The sequence below is a fragment of the Wolffia australiana genome, chromosome 3 (assembly GCF_029677425.1).
Source record: "Wolffia australiana isolate 7733 chromosome 3, ASM2967742v1".
Lineage (NCBI taxonomy): Eukaryota > Viridiplantae > Streptophyta > Magnoliopsida > Alismatales > Araceae > Wolffia > Wolffia australiana.
This window is the reverse complement of record NC_135837.1, coordinates 14764673-14787230: the sequence shown is the minus strand read 5'-3', so window position 1 is coordinate 14787230 and position 22558 is coordinate 14764673. Positions and strand designations below refer to the sequence as shown.

General features: G+C 43.7%; 2 protein-coding genes across 5 annotated transcripts; both read left to right on the top strand.

Moving 5' to 3' along the window:
- The first annotated feature begins 604 nt into the window (after positions 1-604).
- LOC144701012 (uncharacterized) lies at positions 605-5619 on the top strand. Its single transcript, XM_078572661.1, has 4 exons — positions 605-718; positions 3073-3896; positions 3955-5355; positions 5437-5619. The coding sequence occupies exons 3-4, from the start codon at positions 4419-4421 to the stop codon at positions 5463-5465; spliced, it is 966 nt and encodes a 321-aa protein (XP_078428787.1). The 5' UTR covers positions 605-718; positions 3073-3896; positions 3955-4418; the 3' UTR covers positions 5466-5619.
- A 2485-nt stretch (positions 5620-8104) lies between these two features.
- On the top strand, positions 8105-20615 carry CID4 (CTC-interacting domain 4). 4 transcript variants are annotated; one of them, XM_078572659.1, is made up of 15 exons: positions 8105-8299; positions 9637-9736; positions 9838-9999; positions 10087-10217; positions 10696-10886; positions 11081-11258; positions 11340-11480; positions 12850-12965; positions 13052-13118; positions 13209-13242; positions 19397-19662; positions 19745-19885; positions 20000-20098; positions 20235-20297; positions 20378-20615. In XM_078572659.1, exons 1-15 carry the CDS (start codon positions 8120-8122, stop codon positions 20405-20407), a joined length of 1899 nt encoding a protein of 632 aa, XP_078428785.1. In that variant the 5' UTR covers positions 8105-8119; the 3' UTR covers positions 20408-20615. The 4 variants fall into 4 exon arrangements, with proteins under 4 accessions (XP_078428785.1, XP_078428783.1, XP_078428784.1 ...); XM_078572657.1 differs by having other exon boundaries at positions 9637-9766; XM_078572658.1 differs by having other exon boundaries at positions 9628-9736.
- Positions 20616-22558: the final 1943 nt, after the last annotated feature.

Here is a 22558-nt window from a genome sequence, read left to right as displayed (position 1 = left end):
AAGGGAAGAGAGAGCGAGAGAAAGAGAAGGAGAGAAAAAGAGGGAGAGATGAAGGGAGAGAGAGAGAGATAAAAAGAGGGAGCGACGAAGGGATGGATAAACTTTTTCCGCTGTTGTAACTGTTTTTTTGACCGCTCATCTCGCTCTCTTTTCTCTCTCACTCTCTCTCTTCTCTCTCACTCTCTCTTCAGCCAATCAGAGGCCAGAAGCCCACATGTATTCCTATTATAGTAGATAGTGTTCGCCCGTCCCGATACCAGTACCGGATGCCGGTATCGGGATGGATGCTGTATCAGATACCGGAAAAGGACTTTCCGGTAACCGTTTTTTTGGTATCCAGATATCGGATATCAATATCGGCTATCGATTACTATAGTGTCGATATCCAATACCGACATTTGGCTTGATGTCGGCATCCATCTCTGTCTCAGGGGAAGGATGACGGTACCGGATATCGGACGTGGATATCGGCTTTTGATATCCACATCGAATTTCATTAAATTAATTAGCTAATGATTTTCGTGTATTTTTTATTCGAAAATTTTGAATAAAAAATACACAAAAGAGGGAAACTTAGCTGATCAGCTGAACGGTTTTAATCTAATTTTGGGCGACGGCGGAATAGGCAGACAGCGGTCGGAGGAAGGTGGACGGCGGCATCAGCGGCAGAATAGGTGGACGGCGGCATCGGCGGAGTTGTTGAGCGAACTCTACGCGGGTAAGTTCCAGCGTTTTCGTCCGTTTAAAACTATTTTTTTCGTCGGTTTTAATCTTAGACTATGCCATTTTTTGTTCCTAATTTATCCGCTGATTCTCACTTCTGTAGCTAAAATAATTATAGCATTGCATCCCAATGCTACAATGAAATTAAAAGATGTTATTTGCATAGCATTAAAGAAGTTATTTGTGTATTTATTTTCCCTGATTCTTGTACGATTTTTTATCTCTAATTCTAATTGTCTGATTCGTTTTCACTGTTGTACCTCTAAGTCCCCTTCTCTCCTCTCGTTCTCTCTTACACTCCAGTGTCCAATTCTCCATCGCCCCTCTCTTCTCTCTTTGTCATTCTCCCTTACTCTATAAATCTCCCTTTCCTTCTCTTTGTCTCTCTTACAATCTAATTCTTCATCTATCACTCATTCTCTCTCACGCTCTGTCTCTCATTCTCTCTCCCTTACAATCTCAATCTCAATCATTCTCCCTCTCATCTCTCAACCCATATTACTCTCTAATTATCCCTTAGTCCTCTCTTCTCTCTTTCTCATTATAACTGACTCTATAATTCTCCCCCTCCGCTCAATTTCTCTTACAATCTAATTCTATCTCTCTCTCTCTCTCATTCTCCCTCCTGCTATGAAAATTTTAAACTTACAGTTCCATGTCTCCTTCCATTTTCTCTCCCTCTATTACTCTCTAATTGACCCTCTCTCCTCTCCTCTCCCTCTCTAATTCTCCCTTACTCTATTATTCTCTCTTCTCTCGCTCTCTCTCATTCTAACTTATCCTATTATTCTCCCTCACCCTCTTCATTTCCTCTTACAATCTAATTCTATCTCTCTCATTCTCGCTCAAGCTCTGTATCATTCTAATCTTTTCACCTCAAAATCTCCCTCATTCTCTCTCACCCTCTCTTACTCTATAATTATCTATTCTCCCTCGTTCATTCTCCCTTACTCTACAAATCTCCGTCTCCCTCTCCCATTTTATCTTACAACGTAATTCTATCTCTCTCTCTCTCATTCTATCTCTCTTACAATCCAATTCTATCTATCTACTCTCATTCTACCTCTCTTACAATCTAATTTTACGACTCGCAGTTCCATCTCTCCTTCTCCTCTCTCACCCTCTATTAGTCCCAAATTCTCCCTCTGTCCTCTCCTCCCCCTCTCTCATTCTCCCTTACTCTATTATTCTCACTTCTCCTCGCTCTTCTAATTTACTCTATAATTCTCACTCTCTGTCATTCTCTGTTACACTCTATTTATATATCTCTCTCTCAATCTCCCCCACGCTCTGCAACATTTTCATCTTTTTACCTCAAATTTTCCCTGATTCTCTCTCACCCTCCCTTACTCTATAAATATCCCTCTCTCACTCATTCTATCTCACTCTATAAATCTGCCTCACCCTCTCTCATATTCTGTTACAATCCAGTTCTATCTCTCTACTCTCATTCTACCTATCTTACAATCTAATTTCTGACTCACAGTTCCATCTCTCCTCCTCTCTCACCCTCTATTAGTCCCAAATTCTCCCTCTCCTCTCTTCCCTCTCTCTCATTCTCCCTTACTCCACTATTCTCTCTTCTCCCTCACTCCTTCTAACTTACTCGATGATTTTCTCTCTCCCTCACTTATTCTCTCTTACACTCTACTAATCTCTCTCTCTCTCATTCTCCCCCACACTCTGCATCGTTTTTACCTTTTCACCTCAACATCTACCTAATTCTCTTTCACCCTCCCTTACTCTATAAATCTCCCTCTCTCACTCATCCTAACTTACTCTTTAAATCTGCCTCTCCCTCTCCCATTTTCTGTTGCAATCCAGTTCTAGCTCTCTACTCTCATTAGACCTCTCTTACAGTCTAATTTTCTGACTCGTAGTTCCATCTCTCCTTCTCCTCTCTCACCCTCTATTAGTCCCCAATTCTCCCTCTCCCTTATCTTCTCTCTCTCATTCTCCCTTACTCTACCATGCTCTCTCCTCCCTCGCTCCTTCTAACTTACTGAAATTCTCCCTCTCCCTCACTCATTCTCCCTCCCTACTATCATTTTTCCTTACTCACTAACCCTGCCTATCTCCTTTCACTCTCCCCCACTCTCTAATTTTCGCAGTTCCTCTCATTATCTCCTGCTCTCTAATTACCCCTAATTCTCTCTCACCCTCTATTACACTCTACCTCTCCATGTTCCACCCATTCTCTTTTTCTCACTGACTCCAGATAACTCCTCTTGAATTCACCTATTTGTTATTCTGTGCCAGTGAATTCCACGCTTCTGTCTTTCTACCTAAGTGCTCTTTTATTTTATTCGTTATATTCATAGTATCCAGCTTATCGAATTATGCCTTCAGAAACATGAACCCACCCGGAGGGAGTGGCCCAACCCAAGACAGATCTGGGTCGGGAGCTATAGGTCCTGAACGTACGGACGCGGGAACTTCTCGTTTCGTACAAAGTCACCCTCTTTCAAATCGTTCAGTCATCCTTGACTACTTTGAACGCATGGAAGATGGATACTAAGCATGCTTACTGTGCCGGGAGATGAACCCTCACAATAAGAGAAAAGCGATAAAGCGCCAGGCCGACAAAAGCACCAACGTATTTTGGCGACATTTCAAAGCTTGCCATCCAGCTCCTCACATGGAGCTTAAGGGCGAGGTGTCGGAAGACCCTGATCAGCCACGTACATCGGACAGATTGCAAAGTAGACATCAGGGAGACCCAGGCCGACGAGGGCTGATTAGGGGGCATAAGCCGGAGGAAACAAAGAATGTCATTGCACGATTCGTATGCATGACTAATTCACTATGGAGCATTTTTCAGAATGTTGCCTTCAAGGACATGTGGCGTTATGCGACACTTCTCGACTTGGATCCTCCAAGTGCAAAGGTCATCAAGCAGTTGACCATCCAAATGCATGGTCGCATGAGACAAGATGTGAAGAAGCTATGGGAGAATGTGGACGCATCTCACTCACCGTAGATGCGTGGACCGCCGAGAACGGTACTGAACTATTGGGCATCACCGTCTATTGGGTGGACGATAAATGGGTGTACCGAGAGTGGGTTCTTGCCATATGAGAAATCGTCGGCAAGCACGATGGAGAAAACATGGCAGCCATCGTTCTGCAAGCTCTAGAAGAATTTTGTCTGCGGCCGAAGGACAGCATTCAACGGTAAACTTTATCTTATTAACTAACTTTGTAACTTCAGATGTGACCGATATTTACGCAGGTCTACGCCGTGACTACTGACAATGTCACGGCGAACAAGAGGATGTTGGCCTTGATGGCGAGGAAGATAAAGATCGTTAACCCTAACTACACTAGAAGGCACGTCCCTTGTGTCGTGCACATTCTGAACATTGTCGTTCAAGCAGCAATAAAAAGCTTCAGCATTCCTTCGGCCCAAGTTGTAGAGCCCAAAGATGGTGACGTGACGAGGACAGCAGAGCACTACGATAGCAACCAGGACAACAAGCTTGGAGATATCTTCTTAGCATCCGACGACTATGATGGAGCATGCCAGCCGTTATGCTTGGGTGATGCAGTTGCAAAGGTGCAGACACTGTTGCACAATATTCTAAGCTCTATGCAACTGAGAGAATTTTATGTGAAGGCATGTGAAGACGACCCCGAAGTTGAGGACTCCAACATGGTCGTCTTAACTGTCCGACCCGATGGAGCAGCACCTACGCTATGCTAGCGGCCGCCGTGAAGAAGCGGGATGTAATTGATGAAGTGTCAAAGGCTTTTGGCCAAAAGGGGATGGCGACAAAGATGTCAAAGGAGGAGTGGGAGTTAGTGAAAGAGTTTTGTCGCATCCTTCGTCGTTTTGCCGTACCCACAGACCATGTTTTCAGCATAGCGACGCCGGTGATATGCGATGTACAATACCTCATAGACGGCCTCAAAGAACAAATGGAGGAAGTGATCCAACAAATTGAAGATGGTGATTTCTTCATAGGCGTACGACGATTGCATGAAATTGATCATTCGAACATGGCACAAGCGTGTAAGGTGATGCATTGGAAGCTTGCACAGTACGCCGAGATCTTGTGGATGAATGAGGCAATGCTCCGGCCGGATCCATTCCACAAAGGGGCAATGCTCCGGCCGGGCGTTCAAGAGGCAACCATTGCATACGTGTGGTTCTTGTTACCGTGTGACTCACCGCCTCGTGGGCCGAGAGAGGTCGCTGAAGAGGGGCCCGCAAGAGGTAAAGAGTTGGACACTTGGCTTGAAAGCATTATGCGGAAAGTCCAACCGGCACGTGCGGCAACAAGGTCGGCGTGGGACGAGTTCAACCAATACCTGACGGAGGTCGTGCCTGATGAGGGAGTGTTCACTCCACTATCCTGGTGGGCCAGCACAGGCACGAAGCGTTTCCCCTTACTTGAAGCCGTTGCGAGGGAGTTGTTGTCTGTGTGTGCGACAAGCGGTCCTACCGAGCACATGTTCTCGGTCGGAAACGCTATTGTCACGTACAAGAGATCATGTCTGTCGCCGATAAGCATCGAAACACTAATCACTATGAAGTGTTGGCTCCGTGCGGACAACAAACGATCGTACACTGACGTTGAGCTGGATTCAGATGGCGATGATGACCAACATGGCGTGGTCACATGTGCTAGAGGTACACATCAAGTTCATGAACTACATGTTTCCCATTTTTAACGTAATCATTGTTTTTTATTTCTTAACTTTCGCTACGCAGGTGACGACCAAGTAAATACAAACCTCTGACAGATCCGTGCTCTAATACCCAAGGGAAGAGCATGTTTTTGACATGTCCTCCTTTGTTTAGGACTTTGCACCGATGTCCTAAATAAGTAGTGAATTTTGTTAAACATTAAGAATTGTTCATGTATATGCTTTTATATATTTTTCTATTGAGTTTTGCAACAATCTCATGAAAAAATGTTGACTTTCACCAAATTAAAAATTCCCACCTAGTCAAACATGTGTCGTACTTAGTTCAAATGTGCACTTGTTTTAGTATTATACATATGGGTTCCACCAACCATGTAAAAGTACCACAAAGTGGGGGAGAGTTTATTAGATATTTTTCCAACATTTTTGGAAAAGGTTCTTCTATTTTCAAAAATTAAAAATTCACATTTAACTGTCCAAGTAAAACACTTAATTCAAAAGTGTTTGTACACGTAAAAATTCCCACTCTCCCTTATTATTAAATCGTCAGATTTATTATTCCTCTTACTAACTACTTCTATTATCTATTCAAAGTGTTAATTATAGTATGCACTTTTATTTTCCTAAAATTCCATAATCTTAATTTCGTTAAGATATTAGTTGTAAGTCTAAAATAACCCATTCCACTAATATCTTACACTCCCCCCTTATCATTAACCATCAGATGTATTATTCCTCTTACGTAAGGTTTATTATTTCTACTATCTATTAAAGGTATTAATTATATTATGAAATTTTATTTTCTTAAAATTACATTTCATTAATTTCGTTAAAAAATTAATTGTAAGTCTAAAAAAATACTTCCACAAATATTTTACAGTCTCCCCTTATTATTAACCGTCAGTTTTATTATTAATCTTACTAACTATTTCTATTATCTATTAAAGGTATAATTTATATTATGAAATTTTATTTTCTTAAAATTACGTTTCATTAATTTCGTTAAAAAATTAATTGTAAGTCTAAAAAAATACTTCCACAAATATTTTACAGTCTCCCCTTATTATTAACCGTCAGTTTTATTATTAATCTTACTAACTATTTCTATTATCTATTAAAGGTATTATTTATATTATGGAATTTTATTTTCTTAAAATTACTTTACGCTAAATTTTTAAAAAAATTAATTGTATGTCCACAAATATTTTACGGTCTCCCCTTATTATTAAACCGTCAGTTTTAGTATTCCTCTTACTAACTATTTCTATTATCTATTAAAGGTATTATTTATATTATGGAATTTTATTTTCTTAAAAATTACTTTACATTAAATTAGTTAAAAAATTAACTGTAAGTCTAAAAAAACACATTCCACTAATATCTTACACTGTCCCCTTATTATTAAACCCTCAGATCTATTATTCCTCTTACTAACTACTTCTCTTATCCACTAAAAGTATTAATTATATTATGCAATTTTATTTTCTTAAAATTACCGTGCATTAATTTTGTTAAAACATAAGTTGTAAGTCTAAAATAACCAATTCAACTAATATCTTACTCTCCCCGTATTATTAAACCGTCAGATTTATTATTCATCTTACTAACTATTTCTATTATCTATTAAAAATATTAATTATATTATGCAGTTTTATTTTCTTAAAATTAAATTATTAAAAATATTAATTATTAATTTCGTTCTAACCTTAATTGTAAGTCTAAAAAAACACATTCCACTAATATCTTACATTGTTCCCTTATTAATAAACCGTCAGATTTATTATTCCTCTTTCTAACTTTTCTATAATCTATTAAAAGTATTAATTATTTTATGCAGTTTTATTTTCTTAGAATTACATTATATTTATTTCTTTAATACATTTATTGTAAGTCTAAAATAGCCTTTCCACTAATATCTTACAATCTCCCCTTCTTGTTAAACCGTCATATTATTATTCCTCTTACTAACTATTTCTACTATCTATTAAAAATATTAATTTTACTGTGCAGTTTTATTTTCATATAATTACATTATATTAATTTTGTTAAAACATTAATTTTAAGTCTAAAATAACCCATTCCACTAATATCTTAAACTCTCCCCTTATTATTATACCTTCACTCCTTCAGATTTATTATTCCTCTTACTAACTATTTCTATTATCTATTTAAAGAATTAATTATATTATGCAGTTTTATTTTCTTAAGATTCCATTATATTAATTTTGTTCTAACATTAATTAAGGCCCACATATATGTTGCATTTTTTACCTATGAATTTCGACATATGACAACAATTCGTGAAAAGGACATATCTAATTTTTTCAGAACGTAGCATCTGCGGGCGCGCGTAATGAGATTCATATGTATTTTGATATCCGGATATTGGATACCGATATCCGATATTGGGTATCCGTCTCGTCCTTTTACCTATGGTATCTGGTACCGATATCTGTCTAACCCTCAGAGACGGATATCGTCCGATATCCGATATCCGGCACCGTCCCACTTTTTCCCGGATATCGGTTATTGGTTGTCCGATATCAAATAACGGACTGATGTCGGTTGGGCATTCACTAATAGTAGATATAGATACATCATCCGTTTCCGTCCCGTTCGTCCCGCCAAATTTCGCCATCCTTCCCGTCCACCATCTGGCAACGGACGGATAAGTACGGCAATGCCGTCCCGTCCCGTCATTCAAAGTTCGTCATCCACGTGGGCATATATGACTCATCGCCTGCCTAATGCTATACTTTTTCCCCCATTTTGCTCGGAGTAGGCTGGTTGCGCTTCGGCTCTCTCTTCGGCTGCTGTTCGTTGGATCGCTTCTCCGTCCCCAGGGAAGGAGATCGATCGGGGGCGTCGATCCTCCTCGTCTTCAGTATTCGGCCTCAGATTCCGCGTCTGATCTTCTTTTTCGCGCGGTAAATTTCGTTTTTGTTCGTGATGCCCTCGACGATATCTTGCTTCCTTTTTTTTCTGCGTTTAATTTCTTCTTAGATCTCTCTTCTTCTCTCTTTTTTGTTGTCCTTTTGGTTCATTTAATGACGCTGCGCTCTTCGGAGGATCTTGCCCTGTCTCGTATGTGGCTCTACAGCTAGGTCGAAAATCGAATGCTTTATGACTCGTGGAACTTTTCTGGAATTGTGTCGTATATGTTGCTTTGTCGCTTTAATGAAAGTAAAGACGTTGATCGACGGTTGGATATCTGTTTGGAGCTGAAGTTTCTCTAACCGCGTGTCATCTCAGAGATCATTCAGTGATGATATCATTTCCTTGATTTGGTTAAAAACATTTGGAACTATTTTTCCATAATTTGAGATTGGGGGAGAGAAGTAATGGCCATCCCTCCGTTCCCTTCGCATTTCCACTCTTTTACCTCTATTTTCCGTTATCTAGTGAAGGTGTCGTTCCGTTTCCGCAATTTCAGGATGACATGTATTAATTACCCTTTGTGTTGGCTAATTTCTTTAATTAGAATCGGTTTTAATGACTATTTTCTTTTGATGCTTTGTATTGATCTCACACCATGTTTATGGCAGTTTTTCGTCGCTAGTGATGGGACATGCATTCTGATCCCGGGATATCTGAAATAAAAAACAAAAAGGACTGATTATGCGTTTTCCCTTTAAACTCTACTTTTGGTTGTTTAATTTCGAAGAATTCTCACTTGTTCGTGGTTATGTGGTTTTTAATTTAATAGGTTCTTGTGGCTTGTGAAAGTTTTATAATTTTTTGAATCACATCGATTATTCGAATACCTTTAATTGCTGAATCCGATTCCATTCATAAATTGAAAAGCAGTATTTTTTTCCCCTGTAGGGGAAAAGGTCTTTTGTAAACGAAATGCTTGAAAATTCGTTCTTCTGTTTAGTTGTTTTAGGATAGTTTATGTTTGGTTGTTCAGTAGAATACATCTGATCATGAATGTTCGCTCTTCGTTCAACTCTTTGATTATCATGACATATCGCTGGACATGTCTTTTGTATCATCTGCTTATTTATTTATTTATCTTTTCTGCTTCTTATGCTATATGACTGAGTCTCGTCTTTTGCTTTTGAAGTTGTGGAATTGCCTTATCTTTTTAGAAACTTATCCGAAATCAGTGTTCAATACTTTCTTTCTGTAGTAACAGTAAGTGATACCTCAAAAGTATTGATCGGAATCTCCAAAAATATTGATCGTATTTTGTGCCGATGAAATATATTTAGAGATTCTGCATCTCCCGTCTTATGTCATCTCTGTTTTTTAGAATCTGCAGATTCACGGAATGAATCTGCCGCCATCTCCCCAGTCCAAGTCCTCGGCAAATGGTTTTTTTCCTCGGCGAATGGATAAAGAGATGACATTACGGACTGACGGTAGACCTCAGATGGCTAAATCATCTTATGGTAGTTTCTGTACTGTGCTAATTGATATCTTATGGTAATATCTGTGCTCACATTTACAAAAACTTGGGCAGGCCTTTCAAATGGTGCTAATACAGGAGAACTCGAGACCCCTTCGCGTGATCGGTTGATTTTTGTTTCTACTTGTCTTATTGGGCATATTGTGGAGGTTCATGTGAAAAATGGATCGGTGCTGTCAGGGATATTTCATACGATTAATGTCGAGAAGGATTTTGGTGCGTGTGTGGCTTTTATTGTTCGTCTTCATTCAGTAATCCGCTCTTTAATTATTTTATTTCCTCTTATTATTTCGTTCTATGCAGGGCTTGTTCTGAAGATGGCCCGCATAACAAAGGATTGTGCTGCTAAAGGTCCCAATCACTTGTCTGAAACCGTCAAGAGGCCCCAGACAATGATTATTCCAGCTAGGGAACTTGTGCAAGTTATTGCGAAGGTCCTTTTCATTTTATTATTCAAAATTGTTTTTATAATAATTATATATCTAGTTTATTTGTTTCTTTCATGTCAAATGCAAGAATATTCTCGAAACCTTTCAAAAGTTTTAATGATCCTTGACATTTCTGAATTGCAAAGGTTAAGTTCTTTGATGGACTCAATGATCCATTAAATGACAGAGCTATCCAAAATGACTCTTCTCATAGTTTTTTTGGTTTAGGTTGCATTATTGGCATGAGATATTATCTTATCAAAATATATTATTGTCGACCTAATTGCAAGGATTATGGAACATATTGTTGTAAAAAGAAGATTGGGGAAAGAGGCAATCTTAACCAACTATGATAATTGATTTTCAATGCATGAAAGGGCACAATATTTTAATCATAAATGGAGTATACTACTTGAAAGTTATCGCCCTGTTGTACGAAAGGACCTGAATTGATTTGTCTTTTTATTGACTGAACCAACGTCAGGATATATCTTTGACAAATGATGCTATCTCAAGCGGGAATGCCCTTGAAAAGCACCAGGACTTCATGACAGACTCAGCAATCTCTCAATCCCGACATGTGGATGTTGACAGGGAGCTTCAAAGATGGACGCCGGATGAAGATGACCCTCGACAGCCTGAGCTGGAGAATATTTTTGATAGGCAATGGCATAGGTTAGTTTTGCAGAGTTCAATGTGTAATCATACTTCCATCTGTTTTCTTTTTATTTTCCATGTTGTTTTAAGAAGGTTTCTTTTCTTACTCTATTTTACCTATGAATTGCGTTGTATATTCTTCTGTATAATTATTTTATTTCCCTGTGAATGTTATATTTAATATTATCTGAGCTTATTGCATTTTCAAGCAGGAACTGGAATCAATTTGAGGCAAACGAGGCTCTTTTTGGGGTAAAGAGCACTTTTGATGAAGAACTTTACACAACCAAACTCGAAAAAGGTCCTCAGATGCGAGACCGGGAAAGGGAGGCTATGAGAATAGCAAAAGAAATAGAGGGGGAGGACACCAGAGATGCTCATCTTGCAGATGTAATATTCATATCTAAAAAATCATCTCGTTTGAGCTCTAAAATTTGTAACTGAAACCTTGTCATGTCAATTATGTGACAGGAAAGGGGCATTCATCTGGATGAAGACTTAGATTTTGATGAGGAGGCTAGGTTTTCATCTGTATTCAGGGGAATTGTCGGGGAGACAAGAAGGGTAAAAGATGATTTCACACCTCAACCCACTTCAAGCAGCTCTTCTAGGGTATGCATTTCAGCAACTTCTTATTTCCTATATGATTTCCTTGTCTTGCTACATTTTCTTCTTTTGAGTATTTTAGAAACGCTACTGATAAAAATGTGTCAGGTAGTGCTTTATTCCTTACCTTATATCCCTCTCTCTGGATGTATTATTTTTTAAAACCCCTCTAATGTGACCTGTTATGTCTCTGGGCCTTCCAGAGTTTGTGAATGACTTTTTTAGTCGGTAAAACCCTAGGGTATTATGGCCCGTCTCAGGCCTGGTGATACAATCTCCCTTCGCACCTGTGAGCATTAACATCATTTGCCTTTCACTGCATTCGCTTTCAACTGTTTTTTTTTTAAAGGACCTTTAAATTGATATAGCCCTCATTGGAGGCGGCCACCGATTTGGAAGATTGAAAATTATGTTAGTTTAGTTTTCTAATAAGGCTCTTGTAGCGAACATCCATTCTCATCCCCATCTCTCTTTCATGTTACACACTTGGAATTGGAATATCATGCCTATCAGAATTTAGAAAGACTTGGCCCCTCTCCTGCAATCTCCCGGGGATTCCTGCAGACGTGTCCTGTGTCAGCTAGGGCAAATGATACTTTTTGTTACAGTTGGAACAACGAAACCCAATGGGTGGAGAGGAAAAACGAGAAATCTTCCCACTCAGTCTGCTCCTCGTGTACCCCATATATACGTGGATAGTAGTGCGGCTACATATTAGTGGGCCTATTTTAACAGGCCCTACGTAAGAAAATAAAAGAACATATGAGTCCTTTACGGGACATGAGAAGAACACAAAAATATAAGTAGAGATAGAAGTCCACTTCAGCAAACAGTTTTCATTGGGCCAGGGATTGTTTAAATAAATGCCTCATTACAGAGAGAAGAGGGAAGGGAAAGAGAGTGTGTCTAATTAACGATGTCCTTTTGTCTTTGGAAGACAACTGCATTGCATTACTAGCGGTGGATGGCTGAATTAGCTCGGTGGTGACAAACTAACATTATGTCAAGGGATTAAATCGGATTTTCATCTATAAATTGGAGAAATTTTGGGGGACTATTGATATCTATATTTGAAACTGGCCCGCTTCTGTATTCATATGCTGCAATCTTTAATATTTAATTTGTTCGTGCACGTAGTGTTCTGCACCATCTGGAATGGACGAACCAAATCTTTGTCAAAATGAATTGGAACTTGAATTCATGTTAATGTGAAGTGATCTAATTGTAAAATGATGACTCAAATATGCGCATTACTAACTTCAAGTCAGTCAGGTGGGAATAAAAGCTAAGTGAAGCTAAGATTCTTTTATCAAAATTTCGAATTTATTTAGTTGAAGAAGGAATAACCTTCCAATTTGGTCTCTGACGTGCACAGGAGGAAGGAGAATCACATTCCTCGGACGACGTGATCAAGGGATTCCCCCGGTCTAATGCAAGTCACGTGAAATCGCTGCAGGCAAATGTTCCTCTGAAGAATATCGATTTTGAGAGGTCAGTGTTATCTTGGTACTAACCTGTCTTCTATCCTTGCTTTGAGTTAATAAATGTTTCCTATAAATCTTTATGGATATTTTCAGTTTGGATGGGAAACAACTTGAGCATCACAATGGTAGGAATCCCGAGGATGAACAAAATGAGATAGCTGTAAGTTGAAGGGGCACAACATCTACTTTAAGGTTGTTTACGCTGACATATGCTTATAACCATGGCCTGTGCTATTTATCTCTCTCTCAGGTTATTCAGGATACAGAGCTATTGAAATTCGGCGGTGAGTTCAATCTCTCTTGCTCTCATTCATCCTCTCATATTGTGTCATTAGCGGCTTAGAATTTATTTTAAAATTTTAAGTGTTTTTGATTTCTTTTTACGATTGTAGTTTTAGCGTAACAGACTAATCGTCCGTTGTCTTCAATGTTTTACCTCTGGGTTAGGTTTTTTACAAATGAAAAATGGCATGCTGCATATTACTTTGTAATGATACGTTTTGCCGTCCTAATGACGATGAGTCGTCATTGTCTTTCATTCATTTGTGCTGGGGTGATAATGATTATGATGAGGCCATTATCATTAGGACACTGATGATGAAATCATCATCATTATCCTAGTCATCATCCTATCATCGTACTCTAGGCTCCACTCTCTCTCTGCCTCTCTATACATTCCAACTGGAGTCTGGAGTCACATAAACTCTATTTCTATGCATCTCTCTCTCTCAAATTTTTTTTGCCTATTTTTTTGTCCACTTTTTTTTTTGAGAAAAATAAAGAGGGTCACCCAGAAAAGGGACCCCCCGTTGCCATTGAAATAATGACTTAGAATACAAGTCATGCATTACAAGGGGAACGAAATCAAGGTGCCACAGCCACCTCTCTGCCAAAAATTTGCCAGTCCCCTAGCGTCGTGCAAAATAGCATCGACGGAAGGAGGCCTCCCCTTGAAGGTGACTTCATTTCGGTGTAGCCAGATCGCCCACAGGTGGGCGAAGATCCATTGCCACTCCGACTCCCGGCGGAACAGCCCACCGCTGATGGAATTCCAAAAAGCCTCTTCAGTAGCGGGGTCAACGCTACCCACCCCGGCCGCCTGCCACACAGCCTGGGCCGTCGGGCATCGGAAGAACAGGTGGCCACAGTCTTCCACCGCCCCGGAGCATAAGACACATTCGGCGGTATTCCCCGGGTACCAGCGTTGTCGGAGCTGTCGCGTCACCAGTCTTCGCCGCAGGAGAAGCCAACCGAAGATTTTCACCTTCAGCGGGATTCGCCGCCTCCACAATAGTTGACTTCGGGGTATGATGGAGCGACCTGTTGGACTTCCCTGTCCCCGCAGAATGCGGTATGCAGCTTTGGCCGAAAAACTGGCTCCCCGCCATTCCCAGGTGTCCCGCGCCCCTTCTTGCGGCTGCAAAGGGGCAATCAGCTGCTGTAACTGGAGGAAGTCTTCCATTCGTTGCTCGGAAAGCTGGGCAGGTAATGTTGGACACCACGTGTTGTCCCACATCACCCGAACCGGGGCACTGGGGGCGGGCGAGAGACCATATAAGCGAGGGAATAGGTCTTGCAGGGGCCCAAGACCGGTCCAATCATCCAACCAGAATCTGAGGCTGGTCCCATCCCCTAGCTTCGGCCGAAAGAGAGGATGAACCTTGGCAAAGACCCCCCTCATCCCCCTGATGAAAGCGGGATCCCCTCGGAGGGGTGTAGCCCATTGCTCCCAGTCCATTCCCCTTCCGTAGCTGTCGTGCAGGACCGCCGTGACCTGATCTGATGGAGACTGCATCAGTCGACGTACCCATTTGATCAGCAGAGCCATGTTGGTGTGCTGAAGGTGCCTGACACCGAGGCCTCCCTGTGACGTGGGGAGACATACAGTGTTCCAATCGACGAGGGCCACGCCCCTCGATTCCCCTTGACTAGGCCCGCTCCAAAAGAATCGCCGCATGCAGCTTTCAAGCCGTCTACGAACGCTCACCGGCATCCTGAAGACTGACATGAAATGTAGAGGAATCGCGGCTAGCACAGCCTTCGCCAAGACCAGTCTCCCTCCTCGAGACAGAAGACGACCCCGCCAGCCTCCCAGCCGCTGTTCAACGCTATCCACCACCGGTTGCCATTCCCGCGCTCCAACTCGGCCATCAGTGAGAGGCAAGCCCAAGTACCGAATGGGCAGGGAGCCAATCGGCGTAGATAGAATTTGGGAGCACTGACTCAAATCATCTGGAGGTAGCCCGATACCGACGAGTGTAGACTTGGCCCTATTCAGTTTGAGTCCGGAGAAATCTGAGAAGATTTCCAGCAAGATCGAGAGATTCTCAGCCTCCTCCACCGATCCCTCGATGAAAAAAGTAGTGTCGTCGGCATACTGAAGAAGTGGGATCCCGCTTGGCCAGCCAGGGGTGTGGAAGCCTCTGAGCAGCCCCCTTGCACACAGCCGTTCCGTGCACCGCGTCAAAGTGTCCGCCGCCAATATAAATAAAAGCGGTGCCAATGGACACCCTTGTCGGATTCCCCTTTGGGGGTGGATCCAGCCCCCGGGAGGCCGGCCATTGACTAGGACTGCAAAAGTGCTGGTCGCTACACAGAGCTTCACCCACCGCACCCAAACCTCAGGGAAACCACGCCTGCGCAGCACATTCCAGAGATATCGCCAGTCGAGTGTATCATATGCCTTAGCAAAGTCCACTTTCCACATAAATCCAGTGGTGCCTGTCCGCCTCCAGGCCGCCAGGATTTCCTCTGCCACAACCACACTCTCCTCCATGTGTCTACCCGGGACAAAAGCAGACTGTAGGGGGCTCACTAAGTTGCCGATTACCTTGCGGAGTCTGTTGGCGAGTACCTTGGCGATGATCAGATATATCGAATTCGAGAGAGAGATGGGCCTGAACTCTCCAACTTGTTCCGCTCCCGGACACTTCGGGATAAGCACAATATAAGCTTTGTTCAGCCGGTCTATCTCGCAGGTACCATTACGAAATTCTTCCAAAGTCGCCATGACCTCCGGACCCACCATATCCCAGCACTCCTTGTAAAAGAAAACTGGCATATCGTCCGGTCCCGGAGCCCCTTCAGCATTCAGCCCGTGGGTGGCCAACTGAACCTCTTCTGTCGAGAAAGGCTCGACAAGCTGTGTTCGTTGCGCTTCCGAGAGCCTGGGGGCGCTCGCCCCAGACCACTTCCATTTGTTACGCGGCCCCCGACGGTAGAAAGCCCAAAAGTGGATAGCCAGTGCACGTCCAACCTCCGTCTGGCCGTTGAACACTGTCCCCTCCACCCGTAAATGGTTGATCCTGTTCATTCGTCGTCTTCCACTTGCTGCTTGATGGAAGAAGCGGGTATTTGCATCCCCTGCCGCCAGCCAAAGCTGCCGTGACCGCTGTCGCCAGTCCATTTCAGTCTTTAAATCCACCTCCGCCACCGCGTCCCAACGGGCCCTACGCGTCGCCAATTCCTCCGCTGACAAAGGGCGGCTGTCCTCTTCTGTGTCCCATCGTTGTATCTCAGCTAGAGCAGCGTCCCTGGTTTGGTTCCGATCCTCGCGAATCTTCCGGCGGAAGTCGATGAGGTGTCGCCAGAGCCCTGTCAGTTTAGTAGCCAGCCGTGCTGACGCTGATCCGAAAGCAGGAACGGTGCCCCACCACTCGGCAACCCGCTCCTTGAACCCCTCCTCTCGTAACCAGGAGCGATCTAGCTTGAAATAAGGAGGCTTGGCAATTCCCATTTGTGCCTGCCAGAAAATAGGAGTATGGTCAGAGATAGGGCGGGGTCGGGACGTGACCTCTGCGAGCGGAAACATCTCCAGCAGCGCGATGGAGCATAGGAACCGATCTAGCCGAGAGAGCGCCAGAGGGCCTGCTGCGGTTCGCCAGGTGAATCGTCGGTCCGAGGGCCCCATTTCTTGAAGCCCGCAATTGGCCAGTAGGTTCCTGAACTCCGCCGACCCTGGGTCCGCCCCCCCCCCAGGCCATTTGGCCTGTCGTCTGCCTCCACAGTCACATTGAAATCCCCATCGATGAGAATCGGGAGCGCCTGGAATTTGTGAGTAAGGGCGTAAATATCTTCCCACAACTCCCCTCTTCGAGAGACCGGTGGTCCGTAGGCAGATGCCACCACCCATATCCGCTCGTCCTCACGGTTGGAAAACCGGGCCGCAACCACATGCCGCCCTTTCCACTCCTCCAGCTTGTCAAAATCCTCCGCCCTCCAAGCCACTGCAATACCCCCCGATCGGCCAATTGCGTCACCGGTTATGTGTGCTCCATCACCCCCCGGCCGAGGGCGCCCCACACTTGGGGAAGATCCTGCTCTAACATAGTCTCTTGGATGCAAACAACCTTTGCCCCCCATTCATTGATATATCTTCCCACTACCCTTCGCCTTCGCTCGTCGCGTAGGCCTCGCACGTTCCATGAAAGACACTTCATGGGGAGGCTACCGTGTCACCCTTGGCTGTTGAATCCATCAAAGCTCCTGCTGCCTCCGCAATCATTCCCGTCTTGGGATGCCCATTTCGGTCTGGTGCTGTCGCCTGGACGTTGGCCTCAGCAGCGACAGAGGCAGCTGGAGAAATGGCCCCTTCGTCTGTTAAGACACCCTCCCTTGTCGCCCGAGTCCATGCTTCTATCCCCTCCAAAGAGTCGCTCTTGGCCGATTGCTCGGGAGCTGCATTGCGCAATGCTGGAGGATTCCGCTCCAATATTTGATTGAGCGACAAGGCGCTCTCGGGGCCGACCGTGGACACCGCCGCAGACTTTCGCCTCCACATTGTTCGGCTTGCCCGAGGCCCTGAGCTTCCCCTGGTAGACCGTCCGTCCCCTTCGGTGCGTGTGGGGGGGTTCCCAACCATCACAAAGTCGGCCGACCGAGGAAGAGGAGGAGGCGGTGGGACCACCAAGAGCTGGACAGGGGGGGCCCCTGGGGCCGCCTCGCATTAGACTGATCGAGGAAACATGCCGACGTTATGAGGTTCCACTTCCAGCACTGTGATCAGAGGGTCTCCGCTCTCCAGCCCGGTGGATACAATCCGGCGAAGGCGGGCAAATTTTCGCACCATATGGGCTGCGTGATCCACCGAGCGATATCCGAAAGGGATGCCATGAGCCTCCACCAAGATCGTACAGTTCTTTATCTTGCATCCCCCGTCTGTCTTTTTGACTCCCCGCCATTTGACTGTTCCTTGCGCCGGGATTTGTTGGTGCCATCCGCAAATGTTCTCTCTTGCTGCCCGAGGCAGTCGTCTGAGTAGGAAGTGTCTCTCGTCCACAACTTGTAATTCCGCCTGGAACAGCGGGGCATAATGCTCCGCCAAACCTTCATGAACTGCTTCCAATGTCGGAGCACCTCTTTGGACCTCTCCGATGAGGGAGGTGACTCTGAACTCCGTGAGACTTCTCGATTCAGTGAGACCCCCCCCGCTTTAGATTCATGGGGCACGCGAATTGACGGTGACCTGTGCGTCGGCATCGGCGGCAGATTACTGGATCTCTGCATTCTTTTGCCAAATGTCCGCGACCCAAGCAACGGAAACAGCAGTTCTCATTGATTCGTCCAAAACGCTGCTTCTGTTGTGTGGGATGCTCTTCTCGCTGGGCGCATCAGGCTGTCGAAAGGTGCGCGCCAGAGCCAGCACCACGCGGCGCTCCTCGTAGTATGTCTGCAAATGTATCCCGTTTGCCAGCGTCGGCCTCCGACCCCGCACCCTGCCTGCATTCTGCCTCTGGACTGCCCGGTCAGTCGGTCCGTGGCGCGGGAGGCCATGCCAGGGGGGGGCTAGACCCAGGGTGTCCAGCCCCCTGAACAGCCCCTCTTGAAGCCTCTGTCCCAGTTCCGGAACCCCGACGGAGGAGCCTTCTCAGAGGGGGGCCTAGCCTAGGGTTTCCGACCCCTTGGGCCTCTCGTCGGGATGGCACGTGCTTACCCTTACAAGGATGTCGCCGGAAGTTCTCCCGAGCGGCTGGCTCCCGGTGAGAGGAGTTCCTCCGGGGCGGAACTAGGGTTTCCAGCCCCCGGGGTTGTCTGTCGGGGGTTCCTGCCCCCGTACGACGGATTTCCGCTGCCGCCCGCACCTGCACTCTGTGAGAGCGGCAGTTGGGAGCTCCGACGGGATTGTTGTGTCATGGTCTTTTTCACCTTCTTATCACTTCTTTTTTTGTCCACTTGTCATCCAGTTTTTACTTGAAAATTGTCATTGCCATCGTCATGCTCTCTTCTCACGATGACTGTGATTTTCTGTAATGAAATTGAGAAAATTGCCGTCGTCATCCACTTTTTACTGGAAAATTGTCATCGTCATGCTGAATTTGATTTTAAAATTAAATTTAGAAAATTTACGGCAAACCCTAGTTATGAATGAGATCACTGATATAATGCGCCTTTGTCTCTGGTGATTTTTCTCTATGTCTAACAAGTCGTGTCCGTCTGCAGATGTCCCTGTCGATAAATGCTCCTCTGAAAAAGGGGCATTATCTGCCAGAGCCGTGGCTTATTCTCCATCGTTGATTCACATTAAGAAAGATCCTGCGGCCACAAACCCACACGTGGCACCGTTACTCAGGCCCAGCAGTTCGACGTCGTCCACATCGGAAAAATCTGTCGAAACTTCAACGTCTAGTGGCGGCCCGAATGCCCCTCTGAGCTCGTCCGTTGGATCCATAGCCTCAGAAAAGTCAACGCTAAATCCTCATGCAAAGGTTTTCTCCGTGCTCTACTGTTTTATTTTTCTCAATTTAATTTTAAATTTAAAAATTTTTCCCTGCTGTGCACTGTTTTCAGGAATTTAAGCTCAATCCCAATGCCAAGAGCTTCGTTCCGGTATCTTCTGCCCGGCCTCCGGCAGCGGCGACCGAGAGCAGCTTCTATTATCCTCAGAATCCCACACTCTCCCAAATGCATGGCTTGCCTGTCGCCGTCAGCGTGAGTTCCCTTGAATTTTCATTCATATTTCTAATATTTTTCATGTTCCAACAAAATATTTTTTATATATTTTATTTGACGAGATGGATTAACAATCGGAGGTTGTTCCTGCAGATGGGGCCCACATTCTCTGGTCAACAGGCCGTCGTGTACACTCCGCAGGGTCTACAGATGCAGTCTGCTCAGGGGTACATCAACCCTACTGCTTCGATGGTACTATATTTTCCTCATTGTTTCTCAGCTCTATTTTCCTCCTTTTAAGGAACTTATGTCGTGCCATCCTCGACTCCGTCCATGCCGCCCTCGTCTATCATATCATTTTTATATTTTTAAAAATCTTCTTTTTCAGTATGGGCAGCAGGTGATTATGGGTCAGCCTCGGCCGGTCATCTACATGCCAGGATACACCCAAGTGAGTCCCCTCAAACAAACCCAATTTTATTTTTTGACGTTGTTATATAACTTCGAATTGGTCTCTTGTGTCTTTTCTAGGATATGAATTACAAAGGACGGGAATTCTAATGTGTTGACTGATGTGGGTCAATTGGTGGTCAGCGATCTTGACTAGTAGTTGACTTTGGGGGTTGACCGTGGAGAGAAGAGGAGCTTCTTGAATTCTGGGGTGTGGATTTAATCTTTTTTATTTGCTATGCTGTATATTAATTCGAGTCAAGAGTGTATCTGCGACACAGTGACGCTTTTCGTTTTAATTAATTTGTGGTTTGTAGGATGTCTCGATTTTTTGTTTTTCACTACTTTCACGGGTTTTAGTCTCAAGCTTAAACATATTTATTCTAGTTATGTTGAGTTAAATAGACAGCGAGGGAGAGAGAAAAACGAGGGAGAGAGCGAGCTAGAATCTGTTGACAACAATCTTCATGGTCGTCACCCCCGTCTACGACAGTCAGTCATGGCCATCATCAACCACAATGACAGTGGTCGTCCCCATTGCTGACAATCATACCCGTCAATGACAACTGCACTAATCGTCATCACGTCATCCATAATGACAATCATCATGGTTATTGTCCCCATTGATGATGATTATTGTGGTTGACGGTCCCCTGGACGAAAGTCATCCTCATCGACTTCTCCTGCTGTGGTCTTAGTCTCTGATAACAGTGATTGTAATGGTCTTCTTCTCCGTTGACAACAACTTTGTGGTCCCCACTGATGACAGTAGTTGTAGTTGTCACCCTTGTCATCGACAGTCATCCTTGTTATGAGTAGTGATCATCTTTGTTAACAACATTAGTTGTCCTCATCAACATCATGGTGGATAATATATAGCCATCAAACCAATCATACCACCATGTTTATTTAAGTTCATTGAATTAAATATTTTTATGTTCTTTATTATTCCGGTGTGATGTTTAAAATGAAGTCCATAAATACGTGCAATGACTTAATGAATTATGATGAGATCATACTACAATGATCATTAGTCTATAAGCATGTATTCTAAATATTTCTATTCGATGGATATTAGAGATGGACATCAAATCATCCAAATATAATAGCACAAGCTTATCATGTGGCTATTAGTGTGACGAAACTAAGGACAGATAGTTGGTGTCCCTTGGAGAAAGAGTCACTAAACTGATCCATACGAATCCATGAATGGTATTATACCTAAATGTCAATTAGGTTGATTCATGTCATGGTTGTATAAGTGATCTATTGACTTGAGACACTAAAGACATATCGTGAATGAACGACTTTATTTTTACTATGACTTACGAGCATCTAATCATGAAATTCGAACAAGTCATAGATCAGATGTAGTAAAAAGCTTATAGAGATGATTGAGTGGTCAAGACGGGGCCATCCGCCCTTGGTATAAGAGGATGCAAAAAAATTCTGGCCAGGGTAGTGAGGATATTGGTGAAGGTGTTGTCCAATGATCCCCGTTACACATCAGTACTAGTCGAATGACGAATTAGGGTTTGACGAAAAATCATACCCTAAGTCATTCGAGAGTTTCGCACGGATGATGGATTACACATACGATAACCTATGACGGTAAAGGTTCCATGAGAGAGTTTGAGACTACTCGATATCTTCTAGAGCACGACGTATAGTTTGGCACCCCAAGGGCTGGAAACTTAACCTATCGATTGGGTTAAATCAATCGTGATTTAATTAATCCATACGTCGATATAGTTAATTAATAAAGTTAACCAATAATTTTTATTGGGCCACTAAAGTTATTTACTAGAATGATACATGGGCCTAGAGGATCACACGCCTAAGGTCTTAAAGACATTGGTGGATATATTTTACTTTGTAAAATTTTTGAGAAAAACTTTAGTAAAATATAAATAGAGAAGGGGCACTCATTTCAAGCACCCAAGCAAGCCAGATTTTAGAGGCACTCCCTTTCTCCACTCTCTTCTCCACTCAACCAAAGAGAGTGTCTTCATGGTGAGAAGATCTTTAAGATTTTCAAGAAGAGTTGAAAAAGAAGATGTGGAGATCCAAGCGCCGAGTGATCGCATAGATACTTCTAGAGGCAAAACGGGTGAATGGGTTCGGAACAACCTTAGAACGACAAAGCCAAAGGGTGGAACAAGTTCCCCACAAGGTACATTCGATGTATGATTTTAAATATCGATTATGAATCATGTTTTCCATGGACGAATCAAAGCACAGAACCCAACATTGATATTAGAG

Coding starts and splice junctions, on each gene's coding strand:
- LOC144701012 (XM_078572661.1), top strand. CDS start 4,419: ATGCTAGCGGCCGCCGTGAAGAAGCGGGATGTAATTGATGAAGTGTCA. Junction 5,356..5,436: donor CGTGGTCACATGTGCTAGAG/GTACACATCAAG, acceptor TTCGCTACGCAG/GTGACGACCAAGTAAATACA.
- CID4 (XM_078572656.1), top strand. CDS start 8,120: ATGCTATACTTTTTCCCCCATTTTGCTCGGAGTAGGCTGGTTGCGCTT. Junction 13,119..13,208: donor ATGAACAAAATGAGATAGCT/GTAAGTTGAAGG, acceptor TCTCTCTCTCAG/GTTATTCAGGATACAGAGCT. Junction 20,099..20,234: donor TCAACCCTACTGCTTCGATG/GTACTATATTTT, acceptor CTTCTTTTTCAG/TATGGGCAGCAGGTGATTAT.